This window comes from Rhinopithecus roxellana, chromosome 8 (assembly GCF_007565055.1).
Source record: "Rhinopithecus roxellana isolate Shanxi Qingling chromosome 8, ASM756505v1, whole genome shotgun sequence".
Lineage (NCBI taxonomy): Eukaryota > Metazoa > Chordata > Mammalia > Primates > Cercopithecidae > Rhinopithecus > Rhinopithecus roxellana.
This window is the reverse complement of record NC_044556.1, coordinates 135,430,512-135,443,733: the sequence shown is the minus strand read 5'-3', so window position 1 is coordinate 135,443,733 and position 13,222 is coordinate 135,430,512. Positions and strand designations below refer to the sequence as shown.

The window sequence follows — 13,222 nt, the reverse complement described above, 5'->3', positions numbered from 1 at the left end:
TAAAATCCTTGAGATCACTTCTCATTTCATAAGTGACATGCTTAATGCAAATAATATATGCGAATACTTTGGGTCAAAGTTTTCCTGCATTACTTTGGATGCCAAAGAGGTAGTTTGGTGGCCAAAAAGTATCTTTTTTAAGAAGCTGTTGTAGCCAGTCTTCGTGAAGATGAGAAGTTTCCGTAAATGAAAAAAAGAAAAAACAGTACTCAATGGCCATTTGTTACTGTTAATCCGTATCTAAAAGGTACATCCTTTCTTCAGAGAGGGAGAAAATGGCATAGCCTCAGCACAATTTAAAAAAAACTTTTTAACCAGTAGGAATTTTTGAATAGTTTCAAAATAATATGGTAATACCACACTTCTGGTCAATTTTAATAAAACACTCTAAATCTCCTAAAAAGGTAGCAAAACTATAAAATATCTAAAATTAACCAAATATTATTGGTTATACTCAGGCATGGATCTTTTATTATGAACTTTAAATGTAGGGTTCTGATTTTTGGCTTCTAGTGTGTCATGTACTTTACCACTGCTCAGCGTGTTTTCAAATTCCCAATATAATAATCATATTTTAGGGAAAATCCAGGATTTGGGTATGTGATATATCACTAGAATCCTTGCTTAATTAACAAATTAGGTGTGTACCTTATTACCTCTCCTCACCTCAGAATTCTCAAAATTGAAGAAGGCAAAGGAGGAGCCCCAGTAGGACATTTCTGTAACTGCAGCGTTGCCTTCAGAGGAGTGAAAAACTCAGTTGCTGTTGTAATTTACACGCAGCTGCTTTTTGTTGCAAAGATCTGAAGAGTCAGCAAGTGAGACATAAAATACAAGGTTAATTAGGTGTAAGGGAGAAAGAAAAACACTCATATATGAATCCTTAAATCCTTGGTAAGGCTGAGCTACAAATTTGGTCCTGTAAACAGGTTTTATTACGTTAAATCAGTGTCTCTAGGTTAAAAAGGAGTAATTGCTATGGATTGCAGATATCCTTCATAACAAAACTGCAAGTTTCTCAAGAGTAATAATGACACTTTGAACAACAAGTAGAGTTTATAAAGAGGAACATACAAACTCATGTGAATGTCCTGGGTTCTTCAACCTATGAGCACCAATAATCTTGGCCAATAAAATACTCTATTAATAGCTCCACACCTTACTGGGGATTGAACAAAGGTGAGAAGCAAACTCAATCATTATGCTGGATCTGTGTGTAATGCCTGTGTGTAAGAGGCATATATGAATAGAGGCTACACATTTGCTCAGGATGACCAAAGGGAGTAACATAATTTTAGCCAGAAAAAAAGACACACAGAAAGACCTAACTTGGAGTAATGAAACTACTGAGATGAACTGAAATATCCAGCAAGGTAATAAGATGAGATCTGTTAAAACAATTTTTAAATGGGTAAAATATTTGAAAACACTTTGCAAAAGAAGTGGATGCCACTAAGAACACAGAAAGATACTATCATAAATCAGTCATGAAGAAAATGTAAATTAAAACCAAAATGGCATACATCTATTGAAACTGAATATACCAAATTCTGCTTAGGTTGCAGAGCAACTTGAACTCTTATACATTGCTGGAGGAACTGCAAAGGTGCACAGGCAGTTTTAAAAATGATCTATCCACTTTCTAATCTGTGACAAAGCAATCCCATTCATAGTACCCAAGTGAAGGAAAATATTCACACAAACCTGTATGTGAAGATAGCAGCCTTATTCATAAACACCAAAAACTGAATTCAATGAAGTAGCCTTCCACCTGGTGAATGAATAAATTTGTACATCCATGGCAATGCAATACTTCTTGGGAATAAAAGAATGAACTACTGATATGGGTAAGTCTCAAGCATCATGCCAAATGAAAAGCCAGACTCAAAAGCCTCCATTAGCGGGCATGGTGGCATGTACCTGTAATCCCAGCTACTCAGGAGGCTGAGGTGAGACGATTGCCTGAGCCCAGGAGTTCAAGGCTGTAGTATGCTATAATATCTGTGAACAGCCACTGCACTCAAGCCTTGGGCAACATAGCAAGACCCTGTCTCTTAAAAAAACAGTCCCCATTTATATAGCATTCAGGAATGGAAAAACTACAGGGATGGCAAACACATCAATGGCCTCCTGAGACAGGGATGGGAGTTAATTACAAAGGGAAATGAGGGAATATTTAGGGGTGGTGTGACTTTAGTATCTTGACTTGATGATTACATGTTTGACAGAACTCACAGAACTCTACACTTACGAAGGAAAAAAAGTTTTGTTTTTCTAGCTTAACCAAAGTGGTACTAAACCTTTAAAATATCAAGCTTAGAAGAAGGGCTAGAACATGTCCATATTTTACCTCATTAGAAATAAAGAACAGGATGTTGAAAATGGCTTGTGCTTCAAGAAGACTGAACCAAGCTAGTAGCTCAGATCTGGGTGTCCACCACCTCACCTTCCAGGTTTATAATTGGTAATTCTGCTTAAGAATCTGTCCTCAGGGTTTTCAACATCCAGAATTAATTTGAGACAAACTACACCTAGTTCATAAACAAAGCTAGATCAGAATTAAGAAGGATTCCTGTCACAGGCCAAAACTAGTCTACAAACCCTCAGGGGGACCAATTCTTGCTTTTAACAACAGCCAAAGATATTAAAGAATTCCATGAATATAAAGATGGATTTTTTAAAATACAAGTATATGTAATTAATACTAAAACCCTCAGGAAAGCCAATACCTCGAGGTACTCTGGCTCCAGAAGAATCCATTTCTGTGGGGCATATTCCAAGATCTAAAAGAGGTATATCTGTTTGACTTTACTGAGTGGCTTTTCACCTGACAGACCAGACAAACTTAGAAGCTTTCAAGTCAAACTTTGGTAGGCAAAGGTAAAGTATGTCTTTTTTTTAAAGTAGGTGAGCCTGCAGGTCAATTTGTCAAAAATATTAACTAACCACAACTATGAGACACTAGACACAGTGTAGTTCCTGCCTTCATGGAGCTCAGTTCTATTCACTGGAGTGAGTTTTATTAGCAAAATACCCAATAAATAGGAGTGTGACTGGCCTGTCCAATCTTGAAGTCAGAAAAGGGCCATGGATAGTATTATATTCTGAGAGGCTGGATGTAGTCACCACCCTTTGAGGAAAGAGGAAAATTCATCCCAACCTGTCATACTAGCTAAGGGAGCAAAAAGTCAAGAATATGAACAACGTGACCTAGGCTCTGAAAGCTGACCAAGACACCATCTAAATAAACCTGGATTGATAATGAAAGGACTTTTGCTCTCCCTTAAAATGATGTTCAAAATACCAAGGACATAGAGCTTCAGATCTTTCTTGTGTCACCTGGTCTTTCATGTGACAAAGATCCACAATATGAAAGTGGGATTAACCCATCTGTCAAGTTCTAATCTGTGCGGTCACAACTGACCATTGCAGGTCTTAACAAGAGGACCCTGTGGGCACACAACAGACTTCAATTCTTTAGCCAGCTGTTCCTTGGCTCAGAATATGGAGAGAGCTGGAGACCCGCCAAACCAGAGGATGTTCCCTGGTCTTCCCAGGAGAGAAATAAACTATCTTTTGTAAAAGTAAGTTTCAAAGGCCAAGTGTGGTGGTTCATGCCTGTAATCCCAGCACTTTGAGAGGCGAAAGTAGGTGGATAACTTGAGGTCAGGAGTTCGAGACCAGCTTGGCAAACACGGTGAGATCCCGTGTCTACTAAAAATACAGAAAAAATTAGCCAGGAGTAATGGCGCATGCCTGTAATCCCAGCTACTTGGGAAGCTGAGGTATGAGAATTGATTGAACTCGAGAGGCAGAGGTTGCAGTGAGCCGAGATCAAGCCACTACACTCCAGCCTGGGTGACAGAGTGAGACTCTGCCTCAAAAAAAAAAAAAAAAAAAAAAAAAAAAAAAAAAAAAAAAAAAATGTAAGCTGCAAACCATTAATGTAAAGGAACTCTCAACATGATTAGGACAACAAATAGAAAGGACACATTCACATCTCAATAACATTGAAAAGGTTTTTAAATAAAGACTGAAATAGACATAAGGGTAAATATGTGATAGGACTGAAAAGAAATTTTATGAAAGGATTAACCTATATCAAAGAGATAACAAAAAAAAAAAAAAGAGGAGGAGGTACCAGAACAAGGAAAAACAAAAACCCATCAATAACAACTAGAAGTTGAGGGATAAAGATTTGAAAAAAAGTTCTTTTTGTGGGAGTGTGCAGGCAACAGATGAATGTATATTTGGCTTCTCAGGAAAGAAAAGGAAAGAGGCAGAGAGCAGAGATGCCGTCTTAAAGTTTCTCCATTTGCCCAGAAGCTCCTATCTCTGACGGCACTTGGAGCCCCATCTGTGCAGCTGGTGGTGTAGCTGGTGGTGTGGTTTCCTAATCTGGCAAACCCAAAGCTTAACAGGTCCTACACCAACTAGTGAATATCCTGAACAAGTTCTTTTTTATTGGAGAGAGTCACTTTTATAATCATACCTTATATACATATCAGAAACAATTTAGAAGTAAAAAGCCAAATCTTACCAAAAATAAGTTATTTATTGCTTTGAAAAATAAACATTTATAATAGAATACCAAATTTGATTTAATCTAATGTGTTAACAAAAGCATAATACATTCCAGTAAACAAGGATTTCCAACTTATCCCATAACTAAAAAGTCAGCTTAACAGTTGGTTTTAGCTAGAGGCAAACATCAGTCACTGCCACCAAATTCTATTACAGAAATCTATTAGGCTTCACATTTAAGGAGAAACTCAGCAGAGGGGTCGCCCTGCTCTTCCCCACTAGAAATGCACTGAAAAGTGACAAGCCCACAGAAGGAAAGGCTGTATAAGAAAGGAGGAGCTTAAGTCAAATTTCTACTTTCATTACCTTGAGGGAGGTGAAGGAGGGTGTTATTTTCACCAGGTCAACATGGATGACAGTTTGATCACAAAAAACGGCCCACAGTAAGATTTCATTTGTGGAATATAGTGAGCATGATCACGTCCTAATGATTTCTTAGGGTTTGGCAGTGTCTCTGGTCACATGCCCATACCTAGGGTTGAGAGAAATGCTAATACTGTACTCTGGGTCTTCCTCAGATGCCACAGTGGCTCTGCCCCAGGATGACTAAAAATACGTCTCTCCTTTCCTTAGAGATACTGGCTCACTATCAAGAGTAGAGGTAGGGAGGCATTGCGAACTCCAGAAGAGAGGAGTCTATGGAGTTTATTCCATAGTGGACACATTAGGCTTTTTAGAGCTTCAACGAGATTGTCAGTAATAGGCGATCACTTTTTTGTACCTATGAAACATTTCTTAAAATTCTCTTGGGTTTGGCCCAAAAGACTGACCAGATTGAAAACTACTTTGTTATTCTTAAGGACAAATGCAATTCCTTTAAAGTTACAAATCAGTACTTATATCCTATAGTTCAGCATGTCTTCACACCATCCCCTGTTTTTGGCCTCCATATAAACAGATGCATTGCACTGCTGCATGGTATACGCCATCTCAACCAGCTGGTGGCATCCAATGGTTAACTTTTCCCTAGGAGAAAAAGAAATGTTAAATCATTGCAAGACAGCTAGTCAGAGAAATAAAAATTCTTTTTCATTTTATTTTACACTTTTAATTGACAAATAAAAGTTATATATTTATTATGTATAACATGATATTCTGAACTAGGTATATATTATGGAATGGCTCAATCAAGCTAAATAACATATGCATTATTCCACACACTTATTTTTGTTGTGAGGACGTGTAAAATCTACATTTTTAAAATTACTATTAAAAAAAAAAAAAAAAAACCCTTTTTTTTAGAGATGGGAGTCTCAGCATCTTGCCCAGGCTGGTCTCCAACTCCTGGGCTCAAGAGATCCTCCCACCATGGCCTCCTAAAGTGCTAGGATTACATGTGTGAGCCACCATGCCCAGCCTTAATTATTATTTTTAAAAGCCAGGGTCTCACTCCTGTTGTCCAGGCTGGAGTACGGCGGTGCAATCACAGCCCACCATAGCCTCAACTTCCTAGGCTCAAGTGATCCTCTAACCTTAGCCTCCCAAGTAGCTGGGACCACTGGTACACACAACCACACCTAATTTTGTTTTGTTTTGTTTCTTTTGGTAGAGACAGGGTCTCACTATGTTGCCCTGGCTGGTCTCATTCGCGGGCTCAAGCAATTCTCCCACGTTGGCCTCCAAAAGTGTTGGGATTGCAGGCATGAGCCAGTGCATCTGAAAGTAGCCAAAGTCTACTTTCTTAGTGATTTTCAAAATACAATACATTGTCATCAACTAAAGTCACCATGTTGTACAACAGATCTCTGAACTTATTTCTCCTATCTAACTGAAAGTTTGTGTCCTTTCACCACCATCTCCCCAAAGTCCCCCATCCTCCTAGCCCCTGGTTTATTGAACTTAGGTCTTTTAGGTTCATCCATGTTGTTCCAAACGACAGATTTTCTTCTTTTTTTAAGAGTGAATAGTATTCCACTGCGTATATATCCCACATTCTCTCTATCCATTCGTTTACTGATGGACATTTAGGTAGATTCCATATCTTGGCTATTGTGAATAGTGCTGCAACGAACACTGGAGTGCAGATATCTTTTTGACATAATGACTTCATTTCCTTTGGATATATTAAAAATTCTATTCCAACTGCGTGGCTTACCCCTTGGATTAAAACATCTTAACATAAGCCCCTTTCCTACTAAGAGAAGTCCTTCAGAGAATAAGGTAGAACTAGATTGTTCAACCCAGCCCATTATATAAAAGGCTATGCTTAGGCATCCAGCTTTGCCTGTTGGTTGCAGGTCCACCACGGAAGAAGCCCTTATTCCTGAATTCTAGGAATCATACCAAGGTTGTCTTCCTGTTGGCTATGTAAGGATTTGTGCAACTAAGTGCTTTTATCTTCCAATGTTGTTTGTGCTAATAAATCATAATTGATGGTATTTTACCTCAAACATCAAAGAATGTACTTCAAATGCCAGTATACTCCATTGTATTAAGAATTTTTATTTTTCTCTTATTTGGCTTGAGAGTCAAGTAGAGGCGGACTGGAGGATATTAAGAGGATGTACCTCCTGAAAGGAACAGATACTTGAGAGGGGTAAGGAAGTTGACAGAGTTTCAATTCTTAGAAAAGATTGCTGAGACAAGTTACTTAGCAGTTACCAAAGGAATGTTAGTAACCCTAAACCAAGGGTGGGGAAGCAGAGAGTGCTTAACATGTGCCATATCTACTTCACAATTTTACTTCAGGCAAAGCCAGCCAGGCTTTCGAAAGCTAACATGAGCCTACAAATTGTGGGATCCCAAACTGTAGGACACCAATCCATTATATCTAGCATCTAGAATTCAAAGTGTCAAATAATTCAATCCCGTAAATAACTCTTTTCATCTACTGGGAGATGGTCTATATAAGTTCACAAAGAGCACCAAACACCTAGTATAGTATCTGGCATGTTAGGTATTCAAAATTGGCAGTCATTTTTATTGTAACAGTTAGACTGTCATTACTTCCTTGGCTTCTGAGATAGCTCTGCCATATTCATGGCATTGGAGAGAACCACTAGCTACCTCTCCCACTGTCCCTCCCACATGACAGATCGCTTGATGGAGGGTACAAAGGAAGAAGAACTCAGGGGACGATCAGAACTTGGGACAGGAAAGAAGGAGTAGTGACACCACCAAAGTAAATAATAATAAAGTAAATGTACCATATTTGGAATAATCTCACTTCTTGACAATATGTGGTTTCTCTGAGACCGATTAAAGCCTGACTTTTGGGTGGCTCGCATCTGTAATCCTAGCAACTCAGAAGGGTGAGGCAGGAGGATCACTGAAGACCAGGAGTTTGAGAGCAGCCTAAGCAATACAGTATGACCTGCTCCCTAAAAATAATAATAATAATAATAATAATTTAAATCTGACTTACAGCTTTGTGTAACCCTAATCTCATTTTCTACATTTAAGGCTTAAAAATAGTGCTATGGCACTGCCAATTCTTCACAACTACTCAAAAAAACGATTTTGAAACACTCGAGATTCAAAATAGCAGAGATACAAATGTTTTCTTATAAACTTAAAAATGAAACAAACTAAAAGGGATAGGCCCCTATTCCTGTCCTTATTTATTCCACATGTGAAAAAAATATCTTTCAGTCACTAGACTTTTGAATCTATTTCTGTATCTTATCTTTTTCTTCCCCTCACCCCTTGTAATTACGAGGTGAGCTCTATCTTCTCTTTTCCTCCTAGTGGTATTTGTTTCTTAATTCACGTGAGCCAGTATTCTGACAATGGATTATCACCTACAGATATTGCTGTAGCAAGTTCTGTCATCACTGGCTGAGAAAAGTATTGGCTGTTTTTCATAGTGTCTGCTTGGCCTATGCTTTTTATTAGATCATGATGATAGGCATTCTTAAGTTCCTTTTCCTGGTGGTTAATCTGTAGAATGAGAGAACATTGGCTGCAGGGGCACCTTAACACCTCTGCTTGTCATTCTGCAGCATCTCCAGTGAGTCATCTCACCTCAGCTTTTCCCTCCTGGTGATGGGACACTCACTATTGTGAGAGGCAGTTCACTGATAGATAGTTCTTGCTTTATATTGGGCCTATTAAAACCATCTAGCTGACCTGAGTCTGCCTAAATTAAAACAAAAACTCTCTTTCCCTTCTTCCTCTGATAGTACAAATATTTTATGTTCCCATTTCTCTTTTTCCAAGTGAAACGATTCCAATTCCTGATCCTTTCGAGAATAGAGCTCAAAACTGGAGGTTGCTTCTAGTTCTGCGATTCATGAGATTCTGCAAAACAACAGCCACTATTTCTCTAGATTTTCCTATTAATGGTATCAAATTTGCTTTGACCAAATCTCAGATCAAAATAAGTAGAAATTTTATCAAATCAATTTAAAAATAATTCCACACAGTTTTGTGATTCCCTTCCCATAACCAATTTGGTCAAAATGGCATGGTACTAGTGAATTTACATGATCTAATTCCAATGTCTGATGCAATTTTTCCAAAAGCGAAGAATGAGGTCTATAATGGATACGTGTTTTACAACCCTCTGAAGTTTTCTATATATTTGCAATGTGTATCACAAATAAAAGAAAAATGGAATACAATGTAATATATAAAATATAAATATAAAAGCAGTATATAATAGCTAACATCAATGGTAAAAGAATGAATGCTTTCCTCCTCAGATCAAGAACACGACAAGGAAGGCTTCTTTCACTGTTCAACTTTGTACCATTTTGTACAACTTTGTACTATAAGTTCTAGCCACAGCAATTAGGCATGAATAAGAAATAAAAGAGATCCAAATTGGAAACAAAGAAACAGAATAATTTCTATTTGTAGATCCTAAAGAAGTCACAAAATAACTATTAGATCTAATAAATTAATTCAGCAAAGTTGCAATGTAAAAGATCAACACAAAAAATCAATTGTATTCCTATACATTAGCAATGAACAAGTAGAAAAGGAAATAAAACAATTCCACTTATGATAGCATAAAAAGTAGTAAAATACTTGGGAATCAATTTAATCAAAGAGGTATAAGATTTGTACACTGGCCAGATGTGGTGGCTCATGCCTGTAATCCCAGCATTTTGGGAGGCTGAGGAGGGCAGATTACAAGATCAGGAGTTCAAGACTGGCCTGGCCAACATGGTGAAACCCCGTCTCTACTAACAACATACAAAAATTAGTCGGGCCTGGTGGTGTGTGCCTGTAATCCGACCTACTCAGGAGGCTGAGGCAGGAAAATTGCTTGAACCCAGGAGGCAGAGGTTGCAGTGAGCCGAGATTGTGCCACTGCACTCCAGCCTGGGTGACAGAGTGAGACTGTCTCAAAAAAAAAAAAAAAAAAAAAAAATTGCTAAAAGAAATTAAAGAATATCTAAATCAGAGAAAAGGCATCCTATGTTAATGGACTGTAATATTTAGTAAGATGGTAATACTCCTCAAACTGATCTACATTGTCAATGCAATTTCTATCAAAATCCCAACAACCTTTTCTGTAGAAACAGAAAAGCTGATCCTAAAATTCAGATAGAATTGCAAGGCATCCCAAATAACAAAATCTTGAAAAAGGAAAATGTTAGAGGACTTAAAACACTTGTCAATTTCAAAACTCACTACAAAGGAACTGTTACCAAAATAGTTTGGTATGAGCAGATAGACAAACATTCAATGGATCAGAACTGAAAGTTCTGAAATAAACCCTCACATATATGGTCAACTGATTTTCATCAAGGATGCCAAGACCATCCAACGGAGAAAGAATGGTCTCTTCAACAATAATGCTACTAGGAAAACTTGATATCTACATGCATGTATATGGATGGATGAATGCATGAGTGAAGCTGGACCCCTTACCTTACATCATATACAAAAATTAACTCAAAATGGATCAATGGCCTAAATGTAAGAGCTAAAACTATAAAAATGTTAGAAGAAAACACTGGGATAAATCTTCATAACCTTAGGTTTGGCAGTGAATTCTTAAGTAGTCTTAAAAGCATGGGCAATGCAAGAAAAAATACACAAATAATCAAAATTTAAAACTTTTGTGCACCAAAGGATACTACCAAAAAGTGAAGACAACTTACAGAGTGGGAGAAAATATGTGCAAATTATGTATCTGATAAGGGTCTACTATCAAGAATATATAACACGTTGAGCTGCCAGGTGTTGATGTGGTTAATAAGGACAAGGCAAACTAAAAGTAACAATCAAGTCTTTATTCACTTCTTGCCACAGTATAAGCAAGGGGCAAAACGAGAGGTGCTAGTTCTCCAGTGTTTCATTACTTCCCTAGGAAAGGGTCAGATAAATATGCGCTGCAGGGTTGTCGGGGTGGGGCACACTGTCGCACTGCTGAGAAGCCCTGAAGAAGCCTGCTTCCTCTCTGCATCTTTATGAACCCAGGGGCCCACGGGGAGCAGAGGAGGAAGGGCTAGAAGTGGAAAAATACTGAGTCAGATCAGAGAGAAATACCTTAGTCAAAGCCTCCCAAAGGAAGCCTCAGTGGAGGTACCTGGGAAGTGCCTCAGCCAACTCCCCCATCTCCTCATAAGAAGGCCTCCAAACAGTCACCTGAGCTAGGAATGCAGCTGTGTGTGAGCGTGGCTGCAGGGAGTCTCAGTCACTGCCAGTAAGTACCTCCAGAAAATAGCATACACTGGCATGGAAAAAAAAAAAGAAACTTAACTGAGGAATGCAAGCCCATTTAAGCTATCAGGTCCAGAGAGGCACTGGAATGAAAGAGCAGTCACATCACTCCGCCTTGAGCTAAATAATTATCTCTTGAAGCCACTTGCTATGTGGGCTCCAGGCTAACTGACAAGAAGAAGCCATAACTGCCATATGCTGGACACCCTAACTCATACCCTCTAATTCAACAATGTATAGCCAACCACTGAACAATGATATCCCTGTCAACTACTGAGAATTTCTGTCAAATAACTTTGTATCAGCCCACTCCTTGTTCTCCCTGCCTTTAAAAATTTGCTCGTAACAAGAGCTGAGGGTACACTCCTCAAGGCAACTTAAACACATATCAGGGGCAGCTGTCTTCACTCTGGCTCAAGTAAACTCTTTAAATTCTATTTTGTGCCTCAACTCTTCCTTTTAGGTCAACATTTCCTTAGGTATGAGGAAAACAGTTTCCCCCATTGAGTTTGTCAGATAAAGCCTTGTAATTGTCTATAGTGGGCTCAAACATCACATGTAAGATTTTGGCCTGGGGCCAAATTCCTCATAAAGAATTCTAATAACAGAAAGAAAACCAACCCACTGAAAATGAGCAAAGGACTTGAACAGACATTTCTCCAAAGAAGATATACAAATGGCCAAATAGCACAGGAAAAGAAGTTCAGCCCCTTCCCTAATTAATATTAGAGAAATACAAATTGAAATCACAATGAGATACAATTTCATACTCATCAGGATGGCAATAACTAACCAAAACCAAAAAAAGGGAAAATAACAAGTGTTGTCCAAGATGAAGAGAAATTGGAACTGTTGTATTTTGTTAGTGGAAATGTAAAATAGTGTAGCTTCTGAGAATTCAAATCTCACCCAGGAATTCTACTCCTAGGTATATGACTTAAAATGGAAAAGAATTATAAGAATTCCAATATTTATACACAAAGAGCAATACTATTTATAATAGTCAAAAAGTGGAAAGAACCCAAATGTCCATCAAGAGATGAATGAATAAACAAAATGTGCTGTGTGCATATGTGTGTGTGTGATGGAATCTTATTCAGCCACGAAAAGGAATGAAATATTGATATATGCTAAAATGTGAATGAACCTCAAAAACATTATGCTAAGTGAAAAAAGATAGATACAAAGGTCACATGTTATATGTTGGAGATGGGGGTACATCTGATTGCCTGGTGTCAGAAGTGTGTTGTGATGAGTTTCAGAGCAAGAAAAACAGTTTGGTTTGGTATCCATCTCATACAGTCAGGTACTTTGAGGCTGATGTCACAAACTAGTTTATCATCTCATAAAGTGAAAAAAAAAAAAAAAAACCTTAGAAACTTGCCTAACAAACATGTCAAAACACTTTGTCAAGAACTTACAAGACAGAAAAAAAGTGAATTAAATGCTGTACCTAACTAATTTCTCATAAAGATAGAAGATACCACACAAGAGATTTGTTTGATAATCTCCTTAATTTACCATCTTGGATTTGAAGCAAACTTCTCATCTGCTCAGGGTGAGCAGTGCTCAGACACTCCACTGGCAAGAGCAAAAGCTACTTCAAAGAGTCTAAAAACTGGAGAAGAGAAAACACCAGCTGAATTGCAGATATAAGCACCAAGGTTCTTCTGTATCTTATGGAATTCACTTTTCATTAAAGCTACTTTAATATAAAACCTTAATTCCTTGCTTTATTAGAACCCATCAAACAGTTTTATGTTCTTGAGCTACTTAATTATATCCATATGCCAGGAGGGTGGCACACCCAACTCCATGGGGACAGAGGCTCCTATGTTTGGGACTTTCCTGAACCTTACTCTATGTATCTCCTCTTCATCTACCTGTTCAATTGTATCCTTTAATTTATCCTTCATAATAAATGGGTAAATGTAAGTAAAATGTTTCCCTGAGTGCTATGAGCCACTCTAGCAAATTAATTGAACCTGAAGAGGGAGTCATGGGAACCCCCAATTTATAGCCA

At 38.0% G+C, this 13,222-nt stretch overlaps 1 protein-coding gene across 3 annotated transcripts in view; it reads right to left on the bottom strand.

Moving 5' to 3' along the window:
- Nucleotides 1-4,443: 4,443 nt before the first annotated feature.
- SWT1 (SWT1 RNA endoribonuclease homolog) overlaps nucleotides 4,444-13,222 on the bottom strand; it is a 147,923-nt gene continuing 139,144 nt past the window's right edge. For 2 of the 3 annotated variants that reach the window (XM_030936033.1, XM_030936035.1), the window contains one exon: nucleotides 4,444-5,550. In XM_030936033.1, the coding sequence (XP_030791893.1) occupies nucleotides 5,421-5,550 (130 nt within the window). In that variant the 3' untranslated portion in view covers nucleotides 4,444-5,420. The remainder of the gene's footprint in view (nucleotides 5,551-13,222) is intronic. The other variant, XM_030936034.1, reaches the window with a different exon arrangement.